This window comes from Physeter macrocephalus, chromosome 14 (assembly GCF_002837175.3).
Source record: "Physeter macrocephalus isolate SW-GA chromosome 14, ASM283717v5, whole genome shotgun sequence".
NCBI lineage: Eukaryota > Metazoa > Chordata > Mammalia > Artiodactyla > Physeteridae > Physeter > Physeter macrocephalus.
The window spans coordinates 126,598,175-126,623,548 of record NC_041227.1 but is presented as its reverse complement, the minus strand read 5'-3'; the positions used below and the strand labels follow the sequence as shown (position 1 = coordinate 126,623,548).

The 25,374-nt window shown below is 61.4% G+C and overlaps 1 protein-coding gene across 8 annotated transcripts; it reads left to right on the top strand.

Annotated features, from left to right (window-relative positions):
- Positions 1-495: 495 nt before the first annotated feature.
- Positions 496-25,359, top strand: TMEM94 (transmembrane protein 94). Of its 8 annotated transcripts, none has more exons than XM_028498350.2 (32): positions 499-644; positions 8,616-8,701; positions 10,911-11,030; positions 11,369-11,496; positions 11,771-11,907; positions 12,486-12,688; positions 13,044-13,195; positions 13,581-13,683; positions 13,900-13,986; positions 14,248-14,364; positions 14,752-14,808; positions 15,110-15,214; positions 15,344-15,508; positions 15,689-15,898; positions 16,560-16,875; positions 17,332-17,505; positions 17,899-18,001; positions 18,123-18,340; positions 19,369-19,547; positions 19,635-19,773; positions 20,022-20,137; positions 20,264-20,363; positions 20,710-20,818; positions 21,012-21,201; positions 21,429-21,506; positions 21,796-21,881; positions 22,149-22,230; positions 22,506-22,654; positions 22,739-22,833; positions 22,927-23,020; positions 23,195-23,365; positions 23,546-25,359. In XM_028498350.2, exons 1-32 carry the CDS (start codon positions 551-553, stop codon positions 23,616-23,618), a joined length of 4,236 nt encoding a protein of 1,411 aa, XP_028354151.1. In that variant the 5' UTR covers positions 499-550; the 3' UTR covers positions 23,619-25,359. The 8 variants fall into 8 exon arrangements, with proteins under 8 accessions (XP_028354154.1, XP_028354153.1, XP_028354152.1 ...); XM_028498349.2 differs by having other exon boundaries at positions 19,366-19,547; XM_028498348.2 differs by having other exon boundaries at positions 19,366-19,773.
- Positions 25,360-25,374: the final 15 nt, after the last annotated feature.

The following is a 25,374-nucleotide window of genomic DNA, read 5'->3' as shown; positions in this document are numbered from 1 at the left end:
CTGCAGTGGAAGCGCGGAGTCTTAACCACTGCACCGCCAGGGAAGTCCCTCATCACCTCGTTAAAAGTGAAGATATGGGACTTCCCTGGCGGTCCAGTGGTTAGGACTCTGAGCTTCCGCTACAGGGGGCACGGGTTCGATCCCTGGTCAGGGAACTAAGATCCCACATGTGGCCAAAATAAATAAAGAGCTGATGAGCCATGGCTTTTCCTGCTTGCTGGAAGTCAGCAAGTCAAAGAGTACACATGGAACAAAACAAACGTGCCTCCGAAAATTAGGGTTAAAAGAGGGAAAGCTTGCAGCCTTCCAGCATCCCTGCTGTAGCCCTCTCCCTCCTGGCCACAGAGAGTGGAATTTGTAAAGCTGACTGCTGCCAGGACAGGCCGGGGCCCTGGAGGTCACCAGCACCGTCTTCTCCACGTCCTGCTCGACTGTTCAGATGATACTGTTGTGTTTCACGATACCTGCCCCTTCCAGCAACCTAGCCTTACGGGACCTCTTTTTTTTTCCCCAGATGCTGTGACTGTGACAGAGTCACTGGGGTTCGTACATGTTGGGGAGGAGCCTTCCTTTCGGGGGTGACCACCTTCCTCTGGGCATGCCTGCAGTACCCTGGGCCCATGGACCTGAAGGAGAAGCATGCGGTAGGCCATGATCGGTTCCCTAACGGGGATTGTCTGTGTCTCTGTCGGACTCTCCCTACCTGTGTTTGCCTGGGAGGTCCTCATGTGGAGGCTTTACACCAAAAGTGAGGGGGGGGCGCAGCTCTGAGGCTTGGGGTACGTGATCTGATCCCTGGACGGTGCTATTGCTTGGGTGGAACACACAGGCTCAGGGAGCTGGGACTCAAGGACAAAGGGTGGACCGGTTAACACGGCCGCACGGGAGCCGGTTTCTGATTGGGGTTGGCTCTGAGCCAGTCTTCCAGTCCTTGCCCAGGGGTGTGTAATTTCACTTATTTGCCCTTTGCTGGGCTCTGCCCCAACCTGCCGAGCTGGGTTGAGTACTCAGTTGGGTACCCTCTCTGTGGTTAGAGAAGAGCTCCCCAGTTAGACTCCAGAGACAGCTGCTGAAGCAGCTGGGGGTAAGCAGCCTGGGGGTCCAGGCATCCTCCCCGAGCCTGACTCAGGCACCCCAGCCTCCAGGCATACCATCTTTACGTGGAGTTAGATTTGTCTCCTGGGACGAGGATTGCCCTAGGGGATGTCCTTCCCCTAGGTCCTGGCCAGGCCTTTTGTTTTTTTGGCTGCACCGCACAGCGTGTGGGATCCTAGTTCCCCAACGAGGGATCGAACCCGTGCCCCTTGCAGTGCAAGTGCGGAGTCTGAACCGCTGGACCGCCAGGGAAGTCCCCACCTTGCCTGGCCTTCTGTCACACCTTCCTAGCAGGTCCCTCTGTCTCTGACCCCTTGCCTCCACTCGGCGGGCAGGGAAGGCTATCCAAAACGCAGAGCTGACCTTTTGTTGCCCCTGCTTAAAAGGCATCACACCACCTGCCGAAACCTTTAGCGCGGGGTCCAGAGCCCTCCATAATCCCGCTCCTGCACATTGGCCCAGCAGCCCTCACCTCCCCTGCCTCGGCCTTCACCACTGCTAATTCTGAACGCTTCAGAGTTTGGGCACACACTCCACGTTTAGGCCGTTACCCCAAAATCCCCCCCCGACCCTTTTTCCTGCCAAACTCCTACTTTTCTTTCTTTAGGGCCCAGTGTAGGGACTTCCCCGGTGCTCCAGTGGCTAGGACTCCACGCCCCCCATGCAGGGGACCTGGGTTCGATCCCTGGTCAGGGAACTAGATCCCACATGCATGCCGCAACTAAGACCCGGCGCAGCCAAATTAAAAAAAAAACAGAGACCCGGTTTAGGCATGACCTTCTCCGCATACGTCCTCCTCATCCCTCCAGGGTCCCCCCTTTCAACATCCACAGCACCTCCACCATCATACATGCCACGCTGTGTTGGCACCATCTGTCGGTCCCACTTTATCTCAGTGTCCCTGGCTCCTAGCACAGAGCCTGGCATGTAGCAAGGGCTTAGTAAATATTTATTGACTTGAACTTATGGATAGTGATCTTCCTGCCAAAGAGATCTGGGGCGGGGGTCTGGGGAAGGAGCTGAGGGTCCACACAGACCTGGTGCCTGGCTGACTGCCGAGGTGTTCAGCTCCACATTTCACGTGCCTCTGGATCGGCTGTGGAACAGGCCTGTGGACTTGAACTTGAAGCAGGTGTGTTCGGCCTCCTGTTCACAGATGCCTCTGGCTGCTCTGCAGGTGTCCATCCTAGCAGTGATTGGCACGCAGGGAAAGCTACACTTGCCCGTCCCCTAGCCTGGGTGCGGGGCTGCTGCGTACAGTTGCAAGAGCTGTACACTGCTCAGTTCCAGGGAGCACCCCCCGCAAAGGCTATGATGTTGTGCAATGTGGTGGCCTGCCTGGGGTGGGGCTGAATGTCCCGAAAACAGAGGACAGTGTTGTCCTCCGGTTCCAGCCTGTGGCTGAAACACCCATTCCTAGTGAATCAGGGAAACATAGTTCTGTGGTCCAGCAGCTGGCTTCTCTCTCAAGCGCGAGGAAGAACACTTGTGAACCCAGGCTGGATATCTCTCAGGGGCGTTTTTCGGGGAGGGTTTTTCTTCATCCTTTCTTTTTCTTTCTGGATAGATGCTTTCCTGACCTAGAAAGCACCATTACCACCATCGTCAGCCATATTTATGGAATGCTTCCTTCGGGTGGTAGAACTCTAGGCCCTGGGGGATGGCCTCTGGCTTGGAGAGGCTTACTGTCTAGGTGAGGAGTTAATAGGACAAGCAGCTAAGTAATAGATCTGACAGCATTTCTACCTTAGGTACCTTGCGAGTTGTGTAAATGTGGGCTTCTAAAGTGGATCCCTGGGGCCTCCAACAGTGGAAGCCTTGGAGGCGTAGGAGTGGGCAAGCTGGCGTGCTGGGAGTTGATGGTAAGGTGGCCTGTTGTCACCTGGCTACAGCCCAGGATCAGTTTGGCTGTTGCCGGTTGATCCTTTGCACCTTGCCCTCCTTCTCTTTGTGACCTACCTGTCCTCAGTGTCCCCTGCAGATCCTCCTCTCCCGTCTCCAGTCCTCCAGCCCATGGTGGTTATGCCATGGCAGTGATGGTCTGGGTTTCTCCCCAGATGCAGAGCTTCCCTTTTCACTTGCTGAAGTGGGCAGTGTCAGAGGGGGGCCAGACGCCAGAGGGCTGTGTTGGGGGGCGCTGCGGAATACCTGGGTTAGACCCTATGAGCTGTTCTTCTAGGGCCTGTTGCACAGGAGGGAGAGTGTTTGCTTAGCTGTGGTTCCCGCAGAGCAGTGCCTTGGTAGAAAGCTAAAGGGGAGTGTGACCTGGGAGCAAGGGACAGGAGTCTCCTTGGCAGTTTGCTGAGGCTGCAGCCCGACTACACAGGTGGCAGCCGTCCTCAGAGTGACTTGTCTCGGAAGCCGACCCCTCCTTCCCTGGCCTCACGGAGACTTCCTGCCCTTACCCTCTGGACTGCCTGGGCCCCTCCTTTTCTGTGCTGGAGAAGGGGGAGGGGAGAGGCCGGCTGGAACTCGGCTGAGGCTCTCTCTTCCCTTCCCTGCTGATGAGATGGTGTCGTCTAGGAAACAAGGCCCTGGAGAAATAGTCTCAGGCTCCAGGCCGTGCTCCGGTTATTGGACCTGTTAGGCCATTTCGTCTCCCTCGAGGTTTTCCAGCCCCATCCTCAGGGTGGCCTGGATGGAGCCAGAGAAGTTTCCTGCCCCAGCATCACCCAGGGGGTCTGTTCTGACAGCTTCCCGTATGTCAAACCCGGGGTCGCAGAGTGACGCCCAGGCTCTGCTTGAAGCCCCGGGAGGAGATGGGAGCCCAGGTCACCAGCCTCCTCTTTCTTCCTGGGATGAGGCCCGGCGTCCGCAGGCAGTGTCCTGGTCCCAGCAGCACCTGGGCAGGTGTGTCTGGATGCGGCTGGGCGGTAGCGGCTCCTGGCTGAGCTCTGCACTCGCCTTGATTAGCGGTTCTTGGAGCCCTCCGCCACCTGGCGGGAAGATGTTGGGTCCTGGGTGTTGGAAGAGCCCTTCCTTTCAGCTCTTCCCTCTTCCGCTGGCTTCCTCTGCTTGCTCACTTCCCAGCCCCCTGCTCTGCCCTCAGAGAAGTCACTGCTCCAGTTTTCTCAACTGCCGGCCCTTCCCCCTCCACGTAGGATGTGCTGCTATTAATAAGCCCCCCCCCCACCGCTTCCCGCAGCTCTGACTGTGGAGAGAGCTGTTGTTGGCGTGACTCCATGCGGGAGTCTCAGAGGGATCTGGGGGGCTCCCCCAAGTGGGGCTCCTCACCTTGCCCAGGAAAGGGAGTCGGGGGGCGGGGTGGGGGGGAGGCCAAGTACTCCTCGGTGCCGGCGGGTGCCCTCGGGGCTCCGGGCCGACAGCAGCCACTTCCTGCCCAGCTTCCCCTCCGGTGGGGGTGGGGGGTGGGCGCATCCGAGCCCCTGGGCAGCACGTCGCCCTCTGCTTACCCTCCAGCGGCGCCTCCTCTGATGAATGGGCCCAGCCCTTGGACAGCTGGCAGAGCCGCTACCAACTTTCTCCTCTCAGCCCCTTCCCTCCTCCCTCCCCCTGCGCAGCCTCCCTCCCTCCGTCCTTCCCTCCTGCACCGGCGGCCCGTCTCCTCCTCCTCCCTCCCTAAATCTGCAGCGTGACTGGAAATAGGCTAAATTAATCAGCAGATCGAAGCTCGCCGCTGCTGCCGCCGCCGCCGCCGCCGCCACCGCCGCCCCGCTCCTCGCTCCTCGCTCCTCGCTCCTCGCTCCTCGCTCCTCGCTCCTCGCTCCTCGCTCCTCGCTCCTCGCTCCTCGCTCCTCGCTCCTCGCTCCTCGCTCACACGCGCTCCAGCCCTCTTCTCTCTTCTCTTTCTTCACTCTTTCCCTCTCTGTCTTTCTCCGTCTCCTTCTCTCCCTCTCCGAGGGCAGTGTTGGCAGTTCTGTGGCTCAGGCTCTACCCCATGCTCTTTAAACGGGCAGAGCTGTGGAGTGCCCATCAGGGCAAAGGCAGCAAAGTGAGTATGCCAGCCGGGCTTGATGGCCCCGTTCCACACGCCCGCTTCCCCGCTTTGCGCCCGAGGCTTTGGGTTAACGGTTGAAGATGGAAGCTGGGCCGGAGGCAGCTTGGATTACGAGGTAGCGAGGACCCTGGAAGGAGGCTGGGGATGGGAGCCAGAAAGCCCGTGTGTGTAGCTGCCTGCCAGGCTCCTGAGTCACCCGAGCAGGACCGGAGCCCAAGTTTCCCCGCGGGGCATCCTGTCAAGGTGTGCGGGGACCCGGGTCGCCAGGCACAAGGCTTGGATGCCAGCCCCTCCTCGGGGCCGTTAAGGAGGCTCTTCTCGCCGGAGCCACGGGGCTGGGGTGATTTCTTCCTAGGTCCGGGCTGCAGGAGGTGAGAAAGAAGACAGGTGAAAGTGCCAGAGTCAGCATGAGCCAGGAAGAGGAGGAGGTGCTTCTGCTTGAGGCTTTGAGCTGCTTGTCTGTAGACAGAGTCGATTTGTGTCTGGCCAAACTCGGAAGAGATTTATGGTGTGCCTGTGATAGACCCCGGTGGATAGTGGCCGAATCTCTGCTTCAGTGGTTCAGACCTCGTGGGGTCCAGCTGTGGGCCCCCGCTCACCTGCGCCGGCCAAGGAGGCTGTGACCGTCGGGACCTGGCGAAGGGGCCAGCTGGTTCTAATTAGTGGTTATCTGCTGCCGCCAAGGCCAAAGGCCAAGGCCAATTCACAGTCTGCCTACCTGAGCCTAGGGGACCTAGATTCCACTTTCTCCCGAAACAGGTAGAATAGGAAGGAAAACTTAGCTGCCGTGCTGAGGGAACCTCAGGGGAGTCCCGAAAGGACAGGGACTGGGGGCTGGGGGCTTCTGGTTCTGGGCCACCTGAGAAACCTGACCGAGGTGGCACAGGACAGCCCAGGCGGGTTGGCTCTTAACGCCGCATTGGACGGACCCAGATGCTTAGCTTTGGGCCCTGGGGAGCTGGTTCTGTTCGGTAGCAGATTCCTTGCAGTTCTGATTTAGCAGATAGAATTTTGTCACCACCTGCTGCTCCTCCAGCCCCCAGGCCCTGCCCGTGTCCCCCTTTGACGATGAAGCGGGGCGCGATGGGCGCGTGCTGGCAGCCTCTCCTGAGCGTACACCTCCTATGGCCTCGAGTTCCTCTGTTGGGTGCAGCTGAGGCTGAGCACGTAAAACAGTGGGATGGGGTCGCTTCTACCCGAAAAGCTTCAGTGCCGGGAGAAGCAGGGCCATGCCTCCCCTCTGGTGTAGAGGCCTTGCTCAGCCTGGGCTCCTTGGCCCCAGGAATCTCCTGGAGGTGCCTGAGGGTGGGGCATGGGAGTTTCTGAGCATCTGGGAAGTAGGAAGAATTGCTTCCTGCCTTTGGGTACTTAAGTCCGGGGCGGATTTTCCTCATCCTTCTTGGCCCTGCTAGGCAAGAAGAGCAGACCTCAGAAGGCACGTGTATGACAGGCGTTCTTATTTCTCACACCATCCCCGTCCTTGCACAGACCGCCCCCCCACCCTGCCATGGGTGCCCGGGCACGCTGGGTGCCAGCCTAAATCTGTGCTTTGAGAAAGGCCACCTAGCCAGGTCACGCATGAGCCCTTTCTGAATTTCCTTTGGAAAGCGTGAATGTCTCTCACCAATTTCCTCAGCTTCAGTTCTCATACCGCACGGGGGAAAAGCCATGGGGTAATGAGAGAAACAGTGATTTTACCCATACCCGGGACCCTCCTGCCGGAGGCTGAGTGAAGAGTTGCCATCAGGCCTCAGTGGGCGGCCACGGCAGTTGGATAAGTGGGGTTGGGGCCGTGGAGGGTTGGCTGGCCTTGAGGGCTGTGTCCTGGCCCCGGGGCGCTGTGCGGGCAGGCGCTTTCTTCAGGAGGCATATAATTACAGAATGGCTTATTTTTCCTCTGTTGTGCTGTCTTTAATCTCCAGTCTGGAGTTGGTGCTCCCAGCCAGACACAACATGCGGGGGGCAGACGCATGCCCTCAGCTCCGCGGGCCCCCTCCCGCCTCTGCCGGCCCTGCCCCGGGAGCATCTGCGGCCTCTGGCCACTCCTCCCACACCTGGAGAGGCGCACGGGACAGGTTCTCAGACCCTGGAGGAAGAGAAGGAGCGAAACAGTTGCCGGGTGGGGTTGCCCAGGGGGTTTGGGGGTGCCTGAAATAAGGCAGCAGATGCAGGGCACCCACAGGGCAAGCAGAGGGCAGTTCCGGAGTGTCCTAGGTCTAAAGGCCTGGCTGGAGGAAGGCCGCCGCCCTGGCTCTCTGGCTGCTCCCCTTAGCCTTTCCCTGCCTTCCTGAGCCTGGCACTCATTCCAGACCGAGCAGCTTCCCGGGTGATTGTGCAGCCCCGTGGGATTTGTCAGCTCTTCCTTTCTCCCGCCCTTTGGCGTGCAGCCTTTCCACCTCTGCGGGCCAGCCCTTCCCTGCCCGCAGGAGGTTTGCTCACTTTATCATTTCTGGAGACCTGGCCTAGGCAAGTCCACCCTGGGAACCTGCACATCCCACTGCGGGGAGGGAGCGCGGCAGGTTGAGCCTGAGGGAGGAAGGGGAAAGGGGAGGGGAGGCTGGGCCTCCCAAATGCTATTCTTCTTGGGCCTTCTTGGGATGAGAGGGGCAGGCATCCTCCCTTGGGCATGAGAAGGCCTGTGGTCCCCCTTTGCTTTTCTCTTCCTCCTTCCCGCCCCTGGAGGCTTTCTTCCCTCATGCCAGGAGCCAAGGAGGCAGAGATGCAGGCCTTGCCTGACACTACTTTGTCCTGGACCACGGCCTCTCAGGGAGGCCCCCGGATCCCTGCCAGAGGGAGGTGGGTGCTTTGGAGTACCGTATTTACCCTTGCGGGGTGCCGGCTCCCTGCCCGGAGGGCCATTTCTTCCTGAGCTGAAATAACCAGTTATCCCCTCGGAGAAGCAGCAGCTCTCATCCTCATAATCCCCCAAAGCCACCGTGGAGAGCAGGGATTAGGTGAGATTTAGGCAAGGGATCTGGGAGGTCTTTGGGCCGGGCCCACTCTGAAGCCCGTCCTCATCCCTCAGGCCGAGGGAGCTGGCGACAGGCCAGCATGGGGTCTCCACTCCGGGGCCTCCCACCATGCCAGGTCTGCAGCCAGGGGATATGGCCCCCACTCCATCACCTCCTAGTCGTGGAGATGTGTGTCTGGCGAGGGTCAAGCCTGCCAAGGGGGTGGGCGGACGTGGAGACCGGCAGGGAGGAGGAAATCCAGAACGTTGGTGGGCAAAGCCGGGGCAGGGCCCCGGGGATAGGAAGGAAGAGGGTAGGGCGTGAGCCCAGGCAGCCAGGGCATCGCTGGCTCAGTGACCCTTGGCCAGGACTCAGTAGATGAGCCCAGTCCCTCTCTTGGAGCCCCAGGTCCAGGGCTTTGTGGGGAAAGACTCAATCCTCCCCCAGGCCCTGCCTTTCCTGGGGGCCTTCTTTTTCCAGGACCCCCAACTGGGGATCTGTGCATCAGATCTAATCTGGGCTGGGCCTCACCTCCAGAAGTTTCGATTCACTAGGTCTGGGTGGGGCCCGGACAGCCACGTTTGTAAAAGCTCCGGGTGTTTCTGCTACAGATCCTGGGTTGACAACCCTGTCGAAGGTGTCATTGGAACCAGTGAAACGACATGGGCGTTCATTCCTTCATTCAGTCAGCCAGCAGGTATTCACTGAGCTGCTGCCCTGTGATAGGTACTGTCTCAGTGGTTGGTGGAGGGGTGTGGAGATGGAAGAATTTAGTACCCTTTTCAAGGCATTGGCAGTCTGGTGGGAGAGCCAGACAGGCAAGTCTATAATGACGGTCCTCCGTGATGCCGCCTGTGAGCGAGGTTGCCCGGGGTGCCCTTGGAATACAAACCTCCCCCTGTATGTGCAGCCCTGGGTTTTGGGAAGATTTCCCAGAGCGGGTGGTGTTGGAGCTGAGTCTCGAAGGAGAAGTAAGAGTTGTCTGGGGCAGGGAGTGTGTTCTTGGCTAGGAAAATCCATAAAGGTGCTGACACATGAGCTGGGGGAGCGTGGCATGTGACAGGAACGGCAGGAAAGGAGGCTGGAGAAGCTGGCAGATCCCAGACCACGCTCAGGAGTCCGGGCTAGATTTTAAAGGTAAACAGGGTTAGTTCATCAGACGTGCGCTCACTGGCTGGGATGCAGCGGTTGGTTTGGAAAAGGTAGGGACTGGCGGGGGGAGGGGGAGGCAGAGGTTGCGGGGAGGGGCTGGGGTGCCTGGGTGATGGTAACTGCAGGAGAGGTACTGGCTCGGGCGGGGAGGGCCGGGTGGCAATTTCGGGGGTTTGGACGTATCAACTCATAGGTACCTATGAAACAGCTGTGCGGCAGTTTAGGGAACGGGTCAGAATTCGGGCTAGCGGTCAGGCTAGAGGTGAAATTTAGCAGTTGTAAGCTTATTGGTGGCAGATGAATCCATGTGGCTGAGGTTGCCCTGGAAACGTACATAAAGTTGTGGAGAAGATGTCGTAGGATGGACTGTGGGGTAGACAGACAGGACAAAACAGGAGAGAAGCCCAGGAGCAAGGGGTCTCAATGGGAGAGGTCAGGCCATGGGGTCACCTAGGACAACGTGCTGGGAACCACCCCTGTCCATGCCACGTTCCACCCACCCGCGGTGAGATGAGAGTGCGGTGCGGTCAGCGCAGGTCCTTTCCTGGCAGCAGCTGTCTTTTTTTCTGAGACTGTGACCTTCCCAATGTTGTAGGGTTACAATAGCCTCCCTTTTATGAAATGGTGGTAACAGAAGTTGGTGGGGTTTTTTCCTTGATGTTTTGTACTAGGAACAACATAAAGCCAGAATCTCCAGGTTAGTTCTCTTCTCCCCACTTAAACAATACATATTTTCTGTCCCGGGAAATCCGAAAGATGGCCCCAGTGCAATAAGTCGGGGGCTCAGTGGTGAGCACGGTCTGAGTGGGGCCGGGGGATGCTGTTGGTGGTGGGTTGGGAGTTGAGTGAAAGGTGAGTTAGAAGACACTGAGTAAAGAAAGGTTTGTTTCTGGTTTTGTTTTTTTGGTGTTTTGGGTTTTTTTTTTTTAATTTTTATTTATTTATTTATTTTTGGCGATGTTGGGTCTTTCTGTGCGAGGGCTTTCTCTAGTTGTGGCAAGCGGGGGCCACCCTTCATCACGGTGCGCGGGCCTCTCACTATCGCAGCCTCTCTTGTTGCGGAGCACAGGCTCCAGACGCGCAGGCTCAGTAGTTGTGGCTCACGGGCCTAGTTGCTCCGCGGCATGTGGGATCTTCCCAGACCAGGGCTCGAACCCGTGTCCCCTGCATTGGCAGGCGGACTCTCAACCGCTGCACCCCCAGGGAAGCCCTTGTTTTGTTTTCAATTAATTTATCTTTGTTTTTGGCTGCCTTGGGTCTTTTGCTGCGCGTGGGCTTTTCTCTAGTTGCGGCGAGCAGGGGCTACTCTTCATTGCGGTGCACGGGCTTCTCATTGGGTGGCTTCTCTTGTTGTGGAGCACGGGCTCTAGGTGCGCGGGCTCAGTAGTTGTGGCGCACGGGCTCTAGAGCGCAGGCTCGGTAGTTGTGGCGCACGGGCTTAGCTGCTCTGCGGCATGTGGGATCTTCCCAGACCAGAGCTCAAACCCGTGTCCCCTGCATTGGCAGGCGGATTCTTAACCACTGCGCCACCAGGGAAGCCCTCTGGTTTTGTTTTAGACTTGACTTTGAGGAGCAGGGCACTGTGTACTCGAGCGTCTTTTAATTTGGTGGGGATCTGAACATGCTCAAGCCCTGAGGAGTCGGGGCTAGTGGAGGGAGGGAGGGTGAGGATTTGGGAGAAGGGAGGAAGGTTCTGGGGAGGTGGGAGGGGAGGGCCTCCCGAGAGATGCTGAGTACCTCCTGCTTCCCTCCAGGGCGAGGCTCCCTTGGCCCTGGGCCTGTCCACCCGGAAGGCCCTCAGCATCCTGAAGGAGCAGCTGGAGGCGGTGCTGGACGGACACCTAAAAGAACGGAAGAAATGTCTCACGTGGAAGGTGACATGTCCTCACGGGGAGCCCAGAGCCTAGTCGGGGCGGTGGAAAAGCTTGGGAAGCACATTCTCGGGGCCATGACTCTCCCCTGTCACCCTGGACGGTGTGACCCGACTGAGGCACCACTAAAACTCAGAAAGAGGCCGGGGTTCCTTTCAGAGTGATGTCCTGACCCCAGCCGAGACCAAAGCGAGAAGACCGAGGTGGCCGCCCGGGCTGTCCATCGGGTGGGCGGGGGAGGAAGGCGGCCAGATCCTAGCGGGACGGAGGGTCTTGGCTCCTTCTTCCTCCCTTGGCCCCCGGGCCTCTCACGCCCTGGCCTCCCGCCCCTCCCTCCTCAGGAGATGTGGAGAAGCAGCTTCCTGCACCACGGTAACCGCTGCTCCTGTTTCCACTGGCCCGGCGCCTCCCTCATGCTCCTGGCCGTGCTGCTGCTGCTGGGCTGCTACGGCGGCCAGCCGGCTGGCAGGTACGCGGCCCGAGGCCCTGGGAGGGGCTCCTCCCCGCCTCGCCTCGCGCAGCGCAGGCTCTGGGCTTGTCCCCCTCCTGCCTCCACACCCGCCTGGGACATCCCGGGGAGAGGGGAGCTGCCCCCAGAATCAGCGCCTGGGTCGTGTAGGAATCCACAGTCCCTTGGCCGGCTGATGTCAGAGCCGGAAGGAGACACTCTTTTCAGAAGGGACTGGGCCCCGGGGGACCCGGCCCGCCCCCGCCGCCAGCGCCCCCTCTTCTCTCCCCGCCAGCCCCGGGGCGGAGCTGGTGAACGCCTCTGCGCTCTTCCTCCTGCTGCTCCTCGACCTGGTCCTCATTGGGCGGCAGGGTCGGCTGAAGCGTCGGGAGGTAGAAAGGAGACTCCGAGGGATCATTGACCAAATCCAAGGTGAGGCCGAGGGGCAGGCGAGTCCGGTGGGAAAAGATGCCCTGGGACGTGTCAGAGCCCTGGAGCTCCCGTCCCGAGACCCAGCCGGGAGCCCCAGCACGTGGGCGTTGCCTGCGGCCAGCATTCAGGGGATAAGGGTGCCCTGCTTTCTTCTCAGTGGTGCAGCGAGAGCCGCGGGACGGCTGTGGGTACCCAGGCAGTGGCCTGGGGCGGGCAGGAAGGCTAATGGCTCCTCAAAGCCAGGGACCAAATCGGCTTAATCTTTGACGTTTTTGTACCCCTCACGAGGCTCAGCACACCCCTCAAAGCCCTTAGCAAAGTTAGCAGAATGTATCTGAATGGCAGGGGGGTACAAAGAATAGGAGCTTCAGGTGTTCAGAGGAGGTGCAAGTGCCTGCGCTGGGGTGGTCGGGAGGTGACCTTGTAGAGGGAAGTGTTTGAATGAGCGGCGTGGGTGGATGCGGGCCTTCTGGGGGAGGGAGGAGAGCAGACACGGCTTCATAGCTGTGTGCTGGATCTGGCTGGTGTGTGGATCCAATGGGTGAGGCTGTTTCCTTCCCTCCTTCCATTCTCATCAGATGCCCTCAGGGATGGCAAGGAGATCAAGTGGCTAGATGCCATGTACCCAGACCTCCACATGCCCTTTGCACCATCCTGGTCCCTACACTGGGCCTACAGAGATGGACATCTGGTCAACCTGCCAGTTAGCCTGTTGGTAGAAGGAGACATCATAGCTCTGAGGCCTGGCCAAGAATCGTTTGCTTCTCTGAGGGGGATCAAGGTAGCTGGAGGCTTTTCTCCTTCCCTGGAAATGCTGTGGGAGCGTCCGCCGGCAATGGTGGGAGGGTCCCTGGGCTCAAGCCTGATGCTTCCTGCCCAGCTCATGGGTTTCTTGGCAAGGGCTCCAGGAGAATGGAGAAAAGCTGCAACGTCTTTCTCCTTGTGCTGTTCTTTCTTCTGTCTGATCCTCAAGCTGCTAGGAATCCAGTCCCCCAGGCCCCGCCCTGACTAACTCCTTGCTAACTGATGGTCCCTAACCCAATGGGATGTCTCCACTTAGCTAGAACAGTCAAGGAAGAGTGGCTTCCATGGAACCCATTAATTACCCTCGACCTCCTCCCCTTCGTCGCTGGCAGGATGATGAGCACATCGTCTTGGAGCCGGGAGACCTGTTTCCACCTTTCTCTCCGCCCCCCTCCCCCCGGGGAGAGGTGAAGAAAGGGCCACAGAACCCCCAGCAGCACCGGCTCTTCCGCGTCCTTGAGACCCCTGTGATTGACAACATCAGGTGAGGGCGCTGCCCTGCCTTCCTCCTGTCCCCTGACGTCTCCGCCCCGTGCCTCCTGTGAGCAGGGGGCGTGGTGGGGCCGGTGACGGGAAGGCGCCCTGTCCATACTGAGGTCCCTTAGCGCAGGCATCTCCGGGGGGTCTTCTCTTTAGTGTCTTGTGAGAATTCCTCGACTGGGGGATTGACCCCCCTCTCAGTCTGAACTCCGAGGGGGCAGCTTCAGAGGCTGCCACGAGCCGCTGGCCACAGTGACCAGGAGGCCACTCGGCCGGGGCCAAGGAATAGGAGGGAATTGCAGGACCCAGTGATGCTCGGTGAAGGGGCGGGCTTCTGGCCTCTCCCCTGAGCAGGGCTCGCCCGAGTATAGTATCACCTCTTTCTGCAGGTGGTGCCTGGACATGGCCCTGTCCCGCCCAGTCACCGCTCTGGACAACGAGAGGTTCACGGTGCAGTCCGTGATGCTGCACTACGCGGTGCCCGTGGTCCTGGTGCGTGAGGCGGGGCCGCACAGGGCAGGGGGAGGGCCAGGAAATGGGGGAGGCTGGGGGCCAGACTCGGACGAGCGTGTGAGTGAAGACTAGAGGGTCCCAGCGTGAGCCGGCCAGGGCCGGGGGCAGGGCTGTGGGTGGGCAGAAGACGGGGAGCCTTAGAGTCTGGGTCCCTCTCTGGGGGGGATAAGGCAGCGTCTCTCCTGTTCCTGGCAGGCTGGCTTCCTCATCACCAACGCCCTGCGCTTCATGCTGAATGCCCCTGGTGTCACGACCTGGCAGTACACCCTCCTCCAGCTGCAGGTAACGACCGCCCTCTCCTCTCCGTGGCGCTCTTCTCTTTCCCCTGAGACTGCATCCCCTCATGGTGCCCTGACTGCCCCTCCCTCTCTGCAGCCCAGGGGTCTCTTAGGCTTAGCTTCAGGGCGCCCGCTTCCCTTCCTCCCTTCCTGCCCCTAGCTGTCCTTTTTACTCAGGGGAGGGCCCCAGGGCCGGGGAAGCCCTTCCCTCCCTCCCTCCGCCAGCAGATCTCAGGGAGCCTCAGTGTGGCTCGCTCTTTCCCAGGTGAATGGCGTCCTGCCCATCCTCCCCTTGCTCTTCCCTGTCCTCTGGGTCCTGGCAACTGCCTGTGGAGAAGCCCGTGTCCTGGCCCAGATGAGCAAGGCTTCCCCCAGCTCCCTGGTAGGTTGTTCCGAGGCATCGGGGCGGGTGGGGGTCGGGGGACAGTGCAAAAAGAACCAAAGACAGGAATGAAAAGAGTCGGCTGTGCCCCAGCAAACAGGGCAGAAGTCCAGCCCCACCCCTGCCCCGTGGCCCAGCGACAGGCAGGGCCCGGGCAGTTCTCCGAGGGCTTTGCCCTCTCCAGCCAGAAGGGTCTCCAGACCAGGCCCCAGGGGTGGCTGAGTGTCCACCCGGGCTGTCAGCAGGCGGGGGATTCGAGGGCTGCCCGGGAGTCCTTCACCAAAGGCGTCGGGAGCCGTGCTGGCACGAGGCCCCAGCCGCCAGCTCGGAGGCCTGTGAGAGGCTGGCGGTTTCCTCCCCGAGGCTCACGCCCTCTTCTCCGCACAGCTGGCCAAGTTCTCGGAGGACACTCTGAGCAGCTATACCGAAGCCGTCTCCTCCCAGGTACACTCACCCAGGGTGGATTCTGCTCCAGGCCCCGTCCCCCCAGCCCGCGCTCCCTCGGGCCCCTTCTGGAACCCTGGGACTCCCCTACTTTATGGCCTTTGAGCCTCCCACGGGCTCTTGGAGCCCCTCGGTCCACCCGTCCCACATGGGTAATGTGTCACTGCCGTGCTGGACCCAGGCTTTTGCACCCAGCTTCCTGGCGCTCCCCGGACCGTTTCCTCTGTCGGCCCCAGAGGCCATCTCCAGGGAAATATGGCCAAGCCCCAGCTGGCCTCGCGGGCTTTGTCTCTGCCCTCAGGAAATGCTGTGCTGCATTTGGGGCCACTTCCTGCGGGTGATCCAGGGGACGTCTCCTACGCTGAGCCACAGCTCCAGCCTGCTGCACAGCCTGGGCTCCGTCACGGTGAGGGAGGCCCCATGGGAGGGACCTGGCCTCGACAGGCTGCTCTCTGGCCGTGTCTGGTCACTTAAGCGGCCCCTGGCGGCTTGGGGACCTCCAAGGCCCCTTCCCGGTCCCCATCTCTCCCTGCAGGTCCTGTGCTGTGTGGACAAACAGGGGATCCTGTCATGGCCCAACCCCAGCCCGGAGACCGTGCTGTTCTTCAGCGGAAAGGTGGAGCCCCCGCACAGCAGCCACGAGGACCTAACGGATGACCTGTCCACCCGCTCCTTTTGCCATCCCGAGGTCGAGGAGGAGGTACGGCCTGGGCCCGGCTGGTAGCCTCAGGGAGGGCGAGGCGAGGCACGGGGAGGAGGGCTCAGGCCTCGGGATCTGCTTCGGAGATGATGCACTGAGGGGACAAAACAGCCCTGCCTCACTGGCCCGTGGCAGCCGTCGGGACGCCAGTCCGAGGCCTGTGCTCCTTGCTCTCCTCAGCCCCATGAACGAGACGCCCTCCTGGCCGGCTCCCTGAACCCTACCCTGCACCTTTCCAATGAGCAGGAGCGCGGCACCTGGCCAGGCGACGGCCCCAAGGCCCCCGAGCCCTCCTCTCACCACAGAGCACACGGCCGCAGCAAACACCCGTCCGGCTCCAGCGTGAGCTTCAGCAGGGACACAGAGGGCGGTGAAGAAGACCCCGGCAAGGTGAGGGGAGAGGGTGGAGAGCAGCCCGCTGGTCAGCTGCAGGGCGTCCTGGCCTCCCCCGCCGAAGGGGCCACAGGGGTGCAGCCCAGCCTGGACGGCTGGAGCCCGAAGCACAGGCGTCTTGGCCTCTGTTCTCGGACCTCCTGAGGCCTCGCCCACGGCTTTTCCGTGAAGTAGGCCCTTCCCCATTTTCCGGGTTTCTCTGATGGTGGTAATCGGTTGGGGCAAGACCCTTCCGCCTAATCACAACCTTCAAGAGACAGAAAGCCGGGACTTCCCTGGTGGTCCAGTGGTTCCAGCGCTTCCACTGCAGGAGTCGCGGGTTCCGTCGACCTAAGATCCTACGTGCCACTCGGCCAAAACCAAAAAAAAAACAGTACAAAAGACAGAAAGCCAGTGACTCCTTCTAAAAATGTTTCCCCTGGCTGAGAAAGGTGCTTCGTGGTTCCTTGCTTGGTCTGGACAGCCTCCTCTGAGCTGGTGACGGTGATGTTGGGCACAGAGCCTAGAAGCAGCCAGGAGCCGGGAAGGACGGGGAAGGGGTCTCGAGAGGGATGGGAGAGCGTGAGCACGCCCTGCTGGGAGGCGGTGCCTTCTCTCGGGGGCGCCCGCCGCATCCCCCCCAGCCTGAGGCCGCTCTCCCCACCCACGTTTCCTCCAGACCCAGCACGGGCTGGAGGGCGAGCCCTACGAAGCTGAGGACTTCGTGTGCGACTACCACCTGGAGATGCTGAGCCTGTCCCAGGACCAGCAGAATCCCTCCTGCATCCAGTTCGATGACTCCAACTGGCAGCTCCACCTCCCCTCCCTCAAGCCCCTGGGCCTCAATGTGCTGCTGAACCTGTGTAACGCCGGCGTCGCCGAGCGGCTGTGCCGGTTCTCAGACCACCTGTGCGACATCGCCCTGCAGGAGAGCCACAGCACCGTGCTGCCCGTGCACGTGCCCTGGGGCCTCTGCGAGCTCGCCCGCCTCATTGGTACGCGGCCACCGCGGGGGCGGCGGCTGGGTTAGCTGCCGGCCTCTTCCGAGAGGCTGGGTCCCCGGCTCCAAACATGCCAGGCCCGGGCGTGGCCTCGGGCAAGAGCACCAGCAGCCCTTTGGGCTGCTGATCGGCACCCCCCCTCCTTTTTTTTGGGGGGCCGTGCCACGAGGCCTGTGGGATTTTAGTTCCCCGACCAGGGATTGAACCCGGGCCCTCAGCCGTGAGAACGCAGAGTCCTAGCCACTGGACCGCCAGGGAATTCCCTGACCACCCCCTTTAACCGGGCACCGCCGCTTGACGGCACTTCCTCATCCGGGAAGATAACTCTCTGCGGGATGGACGCGTGGAGGGAAGCCGCCCAGCCGGACTGGGGTTCCCTCCCCGCCAGGGAGGGTGGTGTGTGGGGGTGGGCTTCCTCCCAGAGGCCCCGTGCCGTCCCTCCTCCTGCAGGCTTCACTCCCGGGGCCAAGGAGCTCTTCAAGCAGGGGAACCACCTCGCGCTCTACCGCCTCCCCAGCGCCGAGACCATGAAGGAGACCTCGCTGGGGAGGCTCTCCTGTGTCACCAAGCGGCGCCCCCCGCTCAGCCACATGATCAGCCTCTTCATCAAGGACACCACCACCAGTGAGCCTCCCCGGCTCCGCCCGCAGCAGGCCAAACCTCCCAGGAGCTGGGCGGGGCGGGGCTCTTTGTAGGGTGTCTTTTTTTAGGGAGCGCTGGGCTGACGAGCATTAGATTCTTCCCGAGATCTCAAACGTGGCAGAGATTGGCTTCGGGGACGGGGGCTGGGATGGTGGTGGCCATGGATGCTGGGACTGTGTCTGGAGCACCGGCGGCTTAGAGCCTGCGTTATGCACCCAGTGGCCTTGCCTACAGGTTTGCTGCCATGAGGCCTGGGGAGTTCCCACCCCCCAGGGGCTCCTTTAGCGCTCTTCTCAAGGGTGGCAGTATGTCCCCGGAGGTGAGGTGGCTCGGGCACTCACGGCTTGGCCTTCCTCTCCCCACCGCTGCCCTCAGGCACAGAACAGATGCTGTCCCACGGCACCGCCGACGTGGTCTTGGAGGCCTGCACAGACTTCTGGGACGGAGCTGACATCTACCCTCTTTCGGGTTCCGACAGGTCGGTAAGGAAGCAGATGCCAGGGGCGAGAGCAGTCAGCTCTGGTGGTCTGCCTGCCCGGCTCCCAGGGGTGGGGCATCCCAGGACCACTCACGTCACTTCCACCCCGGTTGCCCGGCAGAAAGAAAGTGCTGGATTTCTACCAGCGAGCCTGCCTGTCTGGTTACTGCTCTGCCTTCGCCTACAAGCCCATGAGCTGTGCCCTGTCGTCCCAGCTCAACGGCAAGTGCATCGAGCTGGTGCAGGCGCCCGGCCAGAGCAGCATCTTCACCACGTGCGAGCTGCCCAGCACCGTTCCCGTCAAGCTGAGTGCCCGCCGCGGCAGCTGGAGCTCAGACGGTACTGTGGGCCCTGTCCCCGGGGGCCGGGAGGGCTTCCAGCGGCCTGGACCAGATCATAGCAGAGGGGACAGCAGGCAGCACTGGACCTGGAACACCGCGGTGGCTCTCACTGTCTGGTGACATGGGCGAGTCCCTTAGTCTCATCTATAACCAGGTGCTTTGTCTGCCCTGCTCACGGGTTCATTGTGCTGTTCCAGTGGGATGACATACAGCAAAGTGCTTTCTTTGAAGGTCATAAAGCAGTAGCACGTGTAGAGCATTAGCCTTATTTGAGTCAAAGGACCGGGTCACAAACCCTGCTGGAGCAGAGGGACCCAGAGCTCCACCCACCCCTCCCCACTCCGCCAAACACACAGCCTTCTGGGGTCTCATGACCCAAGAGACCATGAACTGAAGCCATTGCTGACGGTGGGGCCCGCCCCCGCCCCCGCCCCCGCCCCCTAGCCCTGGACCAGGGATTGTCACCTGACTGATGAGTACCTTTCCTTGTCTTTCACGGGTTCATTGTGCTGTTCCAGTGGGATGACATACAGCAAAGTGCTTTCTTTGAAGGTCATAAAGCAGTAGCACGTGTAGAGCATTAGCCTTATTTGAGTCAAAGGACCGGGTCACAAACCCTGCTGGAGCAGAGGGACCCAGAGCTCCACCCACCCCTCCCCACTCCGCCAAACACACAGCCTTCTGGGGTCTCATGACCCAAGAGACCATGAACTGAAGCCATTGCTGAGGGTGGGGCCCGCCCCCGCCCCCGCCCCCGCCCCCGCCCCCTAGCCCTGGACCAGGGATTGTCACCTGACTGATGAGTACCTTTCCTTGTCTTTTCCCCTGTGTCTGTTGGCTTCTTTGTGTCTTGCTTGTGCATGTGTGTGGCTGCATGTGTGGTCCCCTGGGGCCCACGTGCTTATTGATCTGGGCATGGCATCTGCATGTGTGGCCCCGGGCTGCCTCCTGCAATCTGCCGGTTCCTGGGTGTCCTGCCTGGGCCGTGTCCTGGCCGGGCTCTGTGCCTTGTGCCTCCTGAAGAAGGGATCGGGGAGGCGCTGGAGAAGGAAGACTGCATGCAGGCCCTGAGCGGGCAGATCTTCATGGGCGTGGTGTCCTCCCAGTACCAGGCCCGGCTGGACATCGTGCGCCTCATCGACGGGCTGGTCAACGCCTGCATCCGCTTCGTCTACTTCTCTTTGGAGGATGAGCTCAAAAGCAAGGTGGGGGAGCCCGACCCACTGCTCCCACTGACCCTTTTCCCCACGGCCTTTTGGGCCCATGTGTTTGTTGCCATTTGCCCGGTGCAGGTGTTTGCAGAAAAGATGGGCCTGGAGACGGGCTGGAATTGTCACGTCTCCCTCACGCCCAATGGTGACATGCCCGGCTCTGAGATCCCCCCCTCCAGCCCTAGCCACGCTGGATCCCTGCACGATGACCTGAATCAGGGTGAGGGCAAAGGTTTGGTGCGGACACGAGGTGGGTGTGGGTCACTCCCCTTCCTTGGGGCTACAACTAGCAAGAGCCTCCATGGATCCCTCCCTTGGAAAATGGCTCTGATCTCCCTGCGGCAACGGCAGTCGATGGGGTGGGGGGAGAGGACACCTCGAAACAGGAAGTTCTGCGTCATCTGCAAGGCAAGGAGAGGCCCCCAGAAGTCTGGCCCCAAGGTGAGGGACAGGATTTTGTCCCCACAGTGTCCCGAGATGATGCGGAAGGGCTCCTCCTAATGGAGGAGGAGGGTCACTCGGACCTCATTAGCTTCCAGCCCACGGACAGCGACCTCCCCAGCTTCCTGGAGGACTGCAACCGGGTACGATGCGGGGGGTGGGGGTGGGGGGTCTGTGCCCCCAGAGCCCTGGGGTTGGCCCGTGGCTTGTCCAGGACAGAGGAGAGTGAGGAGGGACCCTGAGGCAACTGGCATCTCTGCTCTCTGCAGGCCAAGCTGCCCCGGGGCATCCACCAGGTGCGGCCCCACCTGCAGAACATTGACAATGTGCCCCTGCTCGTGCCCCTCTTCACCGACTGCACCCCCGAGAGTGAGTACCGTGGTGGCGGCTGCTCGGCCAGCCTGGCCCTTGTGTGGAGCGCTGCCAGTGCGTGGGCACCCCGCGGGCTCTGGAGGGATGTTGGTTTCCCACGCAGGGAGCAGAGGAACCTGGGCGGGGAGGAGCTGGGGGTCTTGCGGGCTGGAGCCTCGGGGGCCCCGTTCTAGGGAGTCAGAAGTGACAGTATTCACACGATGTTCACGAAATTGGGGGCAGGATGGTCCCAAAGAGGGGCCTGTTTTCCCTTGTCTCCTGCTTTGTCCTGTGGGTCTCTGCCCAGCACCCCACGTGAGGCTCGCCTGCCTGACTCTTGTGCCCCCCGACTCTGCCCCCTCAGCCATGTGTGAGATGATCAAGATCATGCAGGAGTATGGGGAGGTGACCTGCTGCCTGGGCAGCTCTGCCAACCTGCGGAACAGCTGCCTCTTCCTCCAGAGCGATATCAGGTCAGGGTGACACCCCAGAGCCGGGGGCCAGCCTCTTCCTCCCGGAGACCCCACAACTGATCTTGCCCTGGTCGGGACCAAAGAACCTGGACTTGGCGGGGAGAAGAGGGAGCAGGTGCTTGCTCAGTCCCGTGGGAGACGGGGTCTTGGCTCGCTTCAGCTGATGGGTATGCTTCCCCCCTACGCTGAGCAGCATTGCCCTGGATCCCCTGTACCCCTCCCGCTGCTCCTGGGAGACCTTTGGCTACGCCACCAGCACCAGCATGGCCCAGGCCTCGGACGGCCTTTCTCCTCTGCAGCTCTCGGGGCAGCTCAACAGCCTGCCCTGCTCCCTGACCTTCCGCCAGGAGGAGACCATCAGCATCATCCGGCTCATCGAGCAGGTGGGGGCTCGGGGGCAGGGGGGCAGGTCCTGCTTGGGGTGGGCAGTCGCGATGCAGGACCGGCCTGAGCTCCCAAGGGTGGTTCACCCCCAGGCGAAGCTCTCCCAGGCAGTTGAGTTTGCCTCCGGCCCTCCCTAGCGGGAACATTTGGGGCATCTGGCTCTTGGCTGAAGCTTATCAGCTGTGGGGCCTGAGAGAGACCACAACCTGTCCCTCCCGGTCCCTAGGCTCGGCACGCCACCTACGGCATTCGCAAGTGCTTCCTCTTCCTGCTGCAGTGCCAGCTGACCCTCGTGGTCATCCAGGTGAGGTGGGGCCAGCACGGGCATCGCCCCTCCCAGCTCACTCCTTCACTCAAGGGCCGGTTGAGAGGCTGGGAGGATGCAGCACAGCCTGGGGGGCCCCCAGAGCCTCTGCGAACCCCCTGGGCTTTTGGAGATGACCCCGCCGGCAGAATAGTGTCCCCTCCAGCGCCGTCTCCTCTCAGCCAGGACGTGAGTCTCCGTCTGGGCACAGGGCGAGTCAGCCCTGGGGCTCCCAGTGTCTTACTCTTTGCCAGAATCTAATCGTGCTTCCTGGCTTCTCCTGGTTCAGTTCCTCTCTTGCCTCGTCCAGCTGCCGCCAATCCTGAGCACCACTGATATCCTGTGGCTGTCCTGCTTTTGCCACCCTCTGCTCAGGTGAGAGGCCGGGCCGCCCCTCCGTGCCCAGGCAGGCAGGGCTGGGATGTCACCGAGTATCCCCAGGGGCCCAGGTTCAGGAAGCCATGCTCAGTGCTCACTTCTGGCACAGGAGGCCTGGGGGGGCGGGGCACTCTCGCCCTTGTCTTATTCCATCTGCCCAGCAGACTTGCCCTCACTCTCAGGACTCCCGAAATCCTTCCCACATGAGAACTGGGGGACAGAGGGTCACAGTCACCACCCTTCACTGAAGTTCCTGCTTTTCAGCATCTCTTTGCTGGGGAAGCCCCCCCATAGCTCCATCATGTCTATGGCAACGGGGAAAAACCTTCCGTCCATTCCTAAGAAGGTAAGCAACGTGGAGCCCTGTGAGCCTGGGCTTTTCCTGAGGAATGTCGGTATGGAGGGGGCTGAGCCTTGGGGGAGGGAAGCGGGGGTGCGGGGTGCGGGGGGCTGCGGAATTCCATCCGAACTTCCCCAGACCAAGGGGGAGGGGTGGTACAGAGCTGGGAAAGATCCTTGCTCCTTATCCCCCCCCGGCCTGCCCACTGACTGAGGACCCCGTTGAATCCGTGCGCCAGAGCGGCGGCTGCCACAGGAGTGACGGGCCTCCTCTTCCTGCAGACCCAGCACTACTTCCTGCTCTGCTTCTTGCTCAAGTTCAGCCTCACCATCAGCTCGTGCCTCATCTGCTTTGGCTTCACACTGCAGAGCTTCTGCGACAGCTCCCGGGTCCGTAACCTCACCAACTGCTCCTCCGTCATGCTGCCCAGGTGGGTCCCGCCGTGCCGACACCCCCGCCCTGGTTTCCCTCCCCGGGGCCCAGAGGAAGCTGAGCCCACACCTTGCTTTGGCAGCCACGCCGACACGGCTCCGGCCTGGTTTGACGACTTCGCCAACGGGCTGCTGCCGGCTCAGAAGCTCGCCGCCGCCCTGACCGTCCTGCACACTGGTGAGGGGCTCCCCGGGGCTGGTGAGGCACCCTGGGGACCAGGCCTCTGGCCGTGCGGAGTCTGACACCCGCCACTGACCCCATTTTCTCCAGTCTTCATCTCCATCACCCACGTGCATCGCACCAAGCCCCTGTGGAGAAAGAGCCCCTTGACAAACCTCTGGTGGGCGGTGACCGTGCCCGTGGTGTGAGTCTCTCTGGGGTGGAGGGTGGGAGCAGGGGAGGGGCTGCGGCGGGGCGGTGATTTGAGGGCGGGCTTTGGGCCAGAGGTTGAAGGGTGCCCTCCTTAAGCTGTTCCTGCTGAGAAAAGCAGGGAAGGAAGCGAGAGACCCCGCTGACGCAGGGCTGCCACCTCCGGCAGGTTGCTGGGGCAGGTGGTCCAGACAGCGGTGGACCTGCAGCTGTGGACCCACAGGGACAGCCGCGTCCACTTTGGCCTGGAGGACGTGCCTCTGCTGACGTGGCTCCTGGGCTGCCTCTCCCTGCTCCTCGTGGTGGTCACCAACGAGATCGTGAAGCTGCACGAGATTCGGTGAGCCACCGGCTGGGCGCCCGCTCTGGGCCTGGGTGTGTTCCCTAAGCCCGTCACCTCCTGGGGCACCGTTCCCCTGCCTTCCCACCGCCATCCCGCCCTCCTCCTCCTCGGGTGTCCTGCCCGCCCCCTGGTCCGGAGGTCTGCGCTGACCTGGACCTTAACCTCCCGCCCCACCAGGGTCCGGGTCCGCTACCAGAAGCGACAGAAACTGCAGTTTGAAACTAAGCTGGGCATGAACTCTCCCTTCTGAGCCACTGGCCGTGGTGGTCGTAGTTGCCCTGGATCCTAGGGCTAAAGCCAGACCCATTTCTGCGTCTGGGGACTTGATACCACGAATGTTCAGGGTTTGCTCTTGCGCCCCATGGCGTTGGAGGCCCAACTCCCGGTGTCAGACCCAGCTGTCGTCCTGCCCCCGGGGATTACTGAAGAGATGCTGAGCTGTGGCCTTGGCGTCAGGACAGTCTGGCTCTTCCTCACCGGGGGGAGACCCCTGGGCTCTTGAATGTATGACCTCGTGCGCTTAATAGAGGGGCCCTCAGCCCCCTCCACCTGTGGGCCGCCCCCCTTCAGGGTCACCGAATGCAGCACCCTCTGCTCTTGGGTTTTCAGGCAGAGCCATGAGCCATGGGCCGAGCGTCCACCTTTGGTGGGAGAGCAGCCGTGGGAGGGCTGAACAGCTCTCTAGGCCACTGTTGAAGGCGGGGCCGGGGGTGGTTCCTCTTCCCTGTGCCCCCCCTCATCCCGTCTTCCTGGGGCCGGGCCTGGATTTGGCCCTGAGTACTTTCCCTCCCTCCCTCTGTGGGGGAGCCTCACACAGAGACCTGAAGACGAAGCAGAGCCCCCGCCTGGCCCTGGAACCTCCTCCTGTACCTGCCCTCAAGCTGGCGGAGAGAGCCAGTCCTGGGGTACGGCCCAGGGCTCCTTTCAGCCCCGGCCCTAGTTATCCTGTGAGAACGTTTTCACCGGTGTGTTATTTTTTTACTGGAAATGAGCCTCTTAGGAATGAATACAGACTGGTTTGTATTAAAACTGATAAATTCCTGAAGAAAAACCTGTGGCTGGCCCATGAGGCAGCCACTAACGGACCTACCCAAGGCTTCGGCCAGTGATGGAGCCCCTCCGCAAAGGTGAGGAGGCGGGGGGGGGGGGGCCCAGCCTTCCTCCTTGCGCATGGGTGGGAGCGCTCGGGTCCGGCTCAGAGGTCCGTGGCGCAGATCCAAACACACAGCCCGATCACGTGGAATGACACTTTTCATTGGTGTTAGTTGGGGGAAGAGGTTAATGGTTCCAGAGCCGGGGCCTGGGCCAACCGGGTCAGGCTTCCAGCCCCAAGGCGGCAGTGGGCGCTCTTGCTGCGGTCCGAAGCCCCTCCCCCACTGCGTCCTCTCAGGCAGTTATAGATAGAATAAATTCCATTTAAAATATATGCGTTTCTCTCTGCTTAAAAAATAACATTTACAGTTGGGAAAGTCTGGACTTTGGGGGACCTGTGACTCCCACAGCCCCCACCCCCGCCAGCTTTGCCTCACTGAGGGCAGGCAGGGGCGGCGCGGAGGCTGGCCTGGCCGCTTGTTTACGTGTCCTGTGAACACCTGCGGGGGACCAGGCCAGACACACCGCCTCCTCCAGCCTCTCGGCGCCGGGACAGCACAGTGGGTGGCCACAGGACCTTGGCACAGGGGCTTGAGACACTGGGGGGACAGAGGAGGTACCCCAGAAGCCCGGCCACCACCTCTTTCTTCCTGGAGAGGAAGCTCTCACCAGGGTCCCTGTCCAAGAGGCAGGGCCGTCCCGTCAGGTTACACACTGGGAGGGGGCTCAGCTGAGGTGGCAGGTTCTGGCGAGTCCCCTCAGCTCCCCTGGGGGCTGCCTCCCAGAGCCCCAGTGCCGACAGCCGCTGGCCTGGAGCAGCAGGAGGGACCCCGCTAGGGCGGCAGGGGCGGCGTCCGTGCCGGGGGAAAGGCAGTGGCTGAGGGAGGTCACGGTGGGCACTGTTGCGGGCTGCC

Coding starts and splice junctions, on each gene's coding strand:
- TMEM94 (XM_028498348.2), top strand. CDS start 551: ATGTTGGGGAGGAGCCTTCCTTTCGGGGGTGACCACCTTCCTCTGGGC. Junction 13,684..13,899: donor ACGCGGTGCCCGTGGTCCTG/GTGCGTGAGGCG, acceptor TGTTCCTGGCAG/GCTGGCTTCCTCATCACCAA. Junction 21,507..21,795: donor TGACCCTCGTGGTCATCCAG/GTGAGGTGGGGC, acceptor CTCCTGGTTCAG/TTCCTCTCTTGCCTCGTCCA.